This window comes from Raphanus sativus, unplaced genomic scaffold, assembly GCF_000801105.2.
Source record: "Raphanus sativus cultivar WK10039 unplaced genomic scaffold, ASM80110v3 Scaffold4801, whole genome shotgun sequence".
In the NCBI taxonomy this organism is placed as follows: Eukaryota; Viridiplantae; Streptophyta; class Magnoliopsida; order Brassicales; family Brassicaceae; genus Raphanus; species Raphanus sativus.
In genome coordinates this window covers 1-5,919 of record NW_026620102.1, presented here as the reverse complement: position 1 = coordinate 5,919, position 5,919 = coordinate 1, and the positions used below count along the sequence as shown (strand labels likewise).

General features: G+C 31.9%; 1 protein-coding gene across 2 annotated transcripts; it reads right to left on the bottom strand.

Moving 5' to 3' along the window:
• Nucleotides 1-1,933: 1,933 nt before the first annotated feature.
• On the bottom strand, nucleotides 1,934-2,659 carry LOC130507565 (protein CLAVATA 3-like). 2 transcript variants are annotated; one of them, XM_057002267.1, is made up of 3 exons: nucleotides 2,493-2,659; nucleotides 2,368-2,414; nucleotides 1,934-2,220 (listed from the first exon to the last, which is right to left on the bottom strand). In XM_057002267.1, the coding sequence occupies exons 1-3, from the start codon at nucleotides 2,554-2,556 to the stop codon at nucleotides 2,080-2,082; spliced, it is 252 nt and encodes an 83-aa protein (XP_056858247.1). In that variant the 5' UTR covers nucleotides 2,557-2,659; the 3' UTR covers nucleotides 1,934-2,079. The 2 variants fall into 2 exon arrangements, with proteins under 2 accessions (XP_056858247.1, XP_056858246.1); XM_057002266.1 differs by having other exon boundaries at nucleotides 2,368-2,659.
• Nucleotides 2,660-5,919: the final 3,260 nt, after the last annotated feature.

The window sequence follows — 5,919 nt, the reverse complement described above, 5'->3', positions numbered from 1 at the left end:
TGTTTTTCCTTTATGTCCCTTCTAATGTCTTTATAACTGTTTTGTATTTTGTTGAAAAATTCTCTAATCAGTAATAATTCTTACTAAGTGTTAAAAAATCAATATTAAATAAATTATGAAAAGCCGACAAAAAATTACGAAAATATTATTAACTACAATTTTTTCACAAAAACTGCAAAATATAATTTTTCAGCGAAGAACAGTAAAAAAATTTCTCTCATAATATAAAATTATGTGTTTTCTGCCAAAACTGTAAAATTACATTTTCTCACCTAAATCACAAAATAAGTTTTTTCTACCAATTTCACCAGAACCATAACATCAAATTTTCTCTCCAAAACTTAAACCTAAATCACGATAGTTGAGCTTCATTCAAGAGCTTTCCTTTAAATTCAGACATTGCTAAGAAACTTATACATCTCAATTTCTGTTTTTTTTTTTAAATTCCAAACATACCAAATTTTTCATGGAAATAGAGAAAAAATTAAGAAATCTCCAAAATAGATAGTTCAAAGTATAAAAAAAAAATCAATAGAAAAATATCCCCTTTAATTCTTTCAGGGAAGATGATGTTTTGTTCTTTTGTTATGTTTAATTTTCGATCGAGTTTCTTTCCTTTTTTGCTCGATTCCGAATAGTTTATTTTTTGTTGTTGTGTGTTTCCGATTGATTCAGCTTCTAGTTCAAAATCGGATAAGAAGCTTATCCATGAATCATCAAGCTGAATGGATGCTAAAATACAAGGACGGCCACAAAAAAAATCTCAAACGAGATGCTAAAACCCAAGAATAATTCCATATATAAAATGGATTATCATGTTTCAACACATTTAATTACTTTAAACTCATATTTTCTTGTAGCATTTTCACATTAATAAAAAAAGTTAACTGATTTGCTGTTATGTAAATTATTTGTTTTTTCATTAATAAAATATACATATGAGAATTTTCGTTACACCAAAACAAGTTTTGGGATGACCCTGGAGGAAAGAACGAAATTGATCGTTATCTTTAGTATTTCCAGCAATTGTAAGTCGCAAACGGATCGTTAAAGACACGATCCGTTTGCGACTTGGTCTTCTCTCAAGATCGATTTCCTCCAATTCAGTTTCGTCCTCCTCCCAGCCACCGGCTTCTTTACTTAGTACTTGGTTCTCCTTTTTCTAATATGGTAAGTTTCTTGTTTTCGATTTAGGTTCGGTTGTATTGTAGAATTTTGTAAAGGCATACTTGTGTTGTAAGTCCTATTTTGTGGCCCTTTTGGGTGTGTATCGGTTTATGGTTTAGTGGAAATTTAAAGTTAAAAAAAAAAAGTACATGAAATGCATGTCATAATAGTGACAGTATTCTTATAACTCCGATTTAGTAAAAAATACAATTTAAATTGTATTTGAAAGATACGGAAAAGTGAATGGATAAAGCCGTAAGCGATCTTTGAGGAGGGAAAAGTGGTGACGTGAGCGAAATCGCCAGTGTCACATCTCAAGTGTCTGTCACTTTACTCTTTTATAGCAATAATATCGTATCATATAGATTTGGTATCATTAAGGATAATAATTAGCTCTCTAGGTTTGTTATTATGCCATCACAATAATATTTTCATATTATTAGAAACCGTATGTGTGTCGTATGGTTACTCCTCCACCACAACCGTAGCCTCCGATACAAGTTGTGACTACAAATGGTCATCTTTGACACTGACACTGCCTGTCACAGTCGATTCCATTTATACTTCCCACAACATCGTCAATTCATCATCATCATCATTACTATATGTTTTAATAAAGTTATTACTGCCATTTCTATTAATTAGCTGCATTGACAATCGCAAAAGTACTAATACATTCCCCAACGGCACATGTTGTCTTGAAGAAGTTTTTACTTTGTCACCAATACATTCAAAATGGGGTTCATAAAGAGATCCGAGGGAAACAAAAGTTGTGCTTATCTTACATTAACCATCATCACAACCTTAGGGAAAGTGAGAGATTAAACTGAAAATCTCCCAACATAAAACTGATTAAACAGAAGAGTTAATTTACAATACGAACTACATTAAAGAAACAAAAGAAAGGACGTTTTAAGGGAGATGAGAGTCGGTCCGTGGCTGTCTTGGGGGGTTCACATGATGATGCAAAGGGTCAGGTCCTGAAGGAACAGTCCTTAACTCTTCATTTCCATTTGCTCCTCCCCATTCATTCTCCTTCTCCATCACCATCATCTGCCAGATCAACCACCAATATTTTACTATGTATCATATATAAAACATGCACACTGTAGAATATTCCAAACACGATATTGATGTCTAAATACATGTTTAACAAAGGTAAAATATATATAGAAAAATTATATATAATGAGAAGTAAACCTTGCGAATGGGAAGTGCATGAAAATTGGCATTGGCGTGAGTGATATCTGTAGAAAACATTGTAATTGTAAGAATATGTGAACATGAGCGACATATGTATAGAAGAGAGAGAAAGGGAAAGAGACCAGAAGCATCATGCAGGAAGATGAGGCAAACGAGCAGCACTAGCACCAGAGTCCTCGAATCCATTTTGTAGAGAGAGATAGAGTGAATAAACGATAGAAATTGTTCTTTGATGTGGTAATGAGATAAGAGAATGGGGGTATTATTTATAGGCTGCAAGGAGGAGGAAGGGGTATCGTTTATTTTTTTTTTATTGGTTGCTATTGTTTATATATAATACTGTATTACGGAAATATTCATTAATCTTTTTTTTTTTACGGCAAACCGCTATTCTATTACTCAAACTTGAGGTGGTCTGGGTAACCAGACCAGAATAAAACAACCAATGAAAAGTAACTCCCTGTGGAAGGATCTAGCTGTTTTAGATAAAAAATCTGAAATCTGATTGCGCGCTCGAGGAACATAAGAATCTTGAAATCCGGGAAGCAGATCAGTAACGTTTCTATCTTCTCCAGCTCCGTGGCAAAGTTTGGCCAAGCGTGAGAATCCTTGATCATAGCAATCAGATCCTTGCAGTCTGTACCGAAGCTCTGGCATGTAGAATATTAAAGCATATTCTCCATCGTCCATCGCAGTGCTTCTACTTCGAATGTAATGCTGATTCTCGCCTAGGTATATTTCGTGTTCCTATGAGTTGAAGATTCTCACCACTATTCATCTAGACCCATCCACAGTCACTGAATTACTCATGTCCTGTCCAGGATCCATCTAGTAAGCAGATATTACCCAAGCTTAAGATTTGGGATTCCTCATCATTGCTCCCTTGTATCACTGATGGCGCCATATCGTTTACAGCAAACCGAACCTGACATTTGTTTTCAGCATATTTTACTAGTTCCAGAGGATACCTATCCGGAAATATTCATTAATCAACAGTCTCAATGAGCATAAAATTATGTATGACAGACAGGTACAACATATATATGGAGAGGGCGCGCGTGAACTCGTTTTTAGACCATGTCCAGAATATACAACACTTTGCAATTGTTTATTTCCACTCGACTAACTTCCTTTTCTTTTTTTTTTTGCTAAAACTACTAACTTCCTTTTCCCCTTCAACTATTTGAATTTGTATTGGAGTAAATTAAAATGCAATGGGATACACGCTGCCAGTTTTTTAATGGAACTTCGAGATATATTTTTTCTGTACGCAACTCAGAAAACATAAGCAGTAAAGTTCCAAAACATACATAATTGGCTTATACTGAAGTAAACATTTAAGAGTCTCAAGTTTTCAAACTCGATGACTCCTGTAAAACGAATAACTAAGGGATTCACTATCTAGATTGTATTAAACAATAAGGCATAGTCAGCACAAATATTTATTAGAATCTTCAAAAATTCCAATTTTGGGTTTTCTTTTAGCTTTTAGTAAGTGTCATGGCTCATATGTTCGTGTGTGAAAAAGCAGAGAACGGCAAGTTTACGGGGGATTGGCTATTTTCCCGCTATGCATATAAATTTTATTGTAATTTGACTGGTTGAAAATCATCAAAAATACTTGTATAGTCAGGGTTCAAATCTTCTTATTGTAATTTGAATCATCTGCTATACAAAATGATGATGGTAGAAGAGAACGCAAGGATGGCTATATAGGTTTGATGTGAGTTTCACTGATTATTTAAAATTATATTAAAAGTACTTCAAAATGTGAATATAATTATTTTTTTAAGTTTAATAAATTATTATTAGATCTAACTTCACTCACATAAAATTTTCTACATGTCCTTGAAGTATTGTTACCCAAACAATAATCGAATCACATGAATAAATTATGGGTGTGACTGACTATAAAATTAGAGTAAATATTTATTATAAATTCAGTTTTTACTCCTAATTCAAAAAGAACTTTGTCATTCAAATGAAAACAGTTTCCAGCCGAGACTAGAGTAAATTTTACTTCCACTTTAAATAAATGGAAAACATTACTCCAATTTGTTTAAACTTCTTTTAATTTCTTGTCCGTCTCATTTTTTCTACAGTTTTATTCTGTTACTAACCAGTCACATTCTATAGGACGATATTGATACCTTAGTTTTCATGAGTATCAAATCAATGCCAAAAATAAGAAAAAAGAGTAATGGAGGAGGGTCAAATGTGCCTTAACGGCGCCGTATCAACGGGTACCATCGGCTGATGTCATGTGGCAGAGAATGATACCTGGAGAGTGGAGTACTTCTGACACGTGTCAACCTGATGGCGTCAGATCTTTGCCGTCCGATCATAGCATTTCTCTTCGTGAGTTTTCAGATTCCGCTTTTCTTCCATTGGTCTCTTGCATTAAATATTTTATAAAATAATATACTTTTTTGTCAACTTGTAAAATAATACACACATTCAACTTTTATATAACAGAAGTATAAATTCATTTAAAATTATGTTATATTAAAAAATGATATGAAAAACAAAAAAAAATAATTTACGATAGTTAAAAGGGCATGATCAATAAACCTAGATTTCTTTATGTTTCTTAAATCATGTTTCAATGTAAGAATACATTGGAAAATATTGGGCATCTCGCAACAAATAAATGACCACGAGAAAATAATCCAAAATATGTTTCAAGTTCAAACCATTTTGTTCAGTGGACCAAAAAAATTATCTTATTGTTATCTTCTTTATTGTCTGGTTCTTTAGTACACAGTTCTCTTATTCGATATGATTATTACATAAGATGTCACAAGCCTAAAACATGTTTTCTTTTTTCATAAATATGTTATTTATGTCTTCCTCCGGCAAAATATATTATTTATGTCTCTGTCTACATGTTGTCGATTCATTACCATTGCTGTGATGTCAAGAAAGATGAAACAGCCTGGAAAACGTAATGAGGGGAAGAGAGTAGAATCTAGAAAAGACCAGTGTAACACTGAAACGGACTGATTGAAATAGTTATAAAGGTCAATTCTGAGCTTTTTAAAATCCTTTTACGTTCATTGGTTCTTTGTCTAAAAATCTGTTCGAGTTGAGAACTACATACAAAAGGAATATGTAAAAGGGTCAAGAAGATTCTGCAGCAGATATTAATTAATTTGGTAGTTATAAGTTAACCAGAGCTGATTTTTGGACCAGACCTAATGAAACATCTATATTATTAAAAAAGTACAAAATAGAAATACTCCTTAATTTTACTATTTATTTACAATAGAATGCCACTGAAATAATTCTTGAATCTATATTTAAATATATTTATCTTTTTCAATTTAATTAATAGATTTAAGCATTTAATATATTTTTCTAATTTAAATAATAGATTTCTTTAGTCAAATCTTAACCAAATAAATTTTCTAATATATTTTCGTACTAACATAATATTTTGATATTTACTAATGATAAATAATAAAATAAAAAATTACACATCATAATCAAGTTATATAACATATAAATAAAATATAAAGTAATTTATTCATATATTATTAGTATAATGCT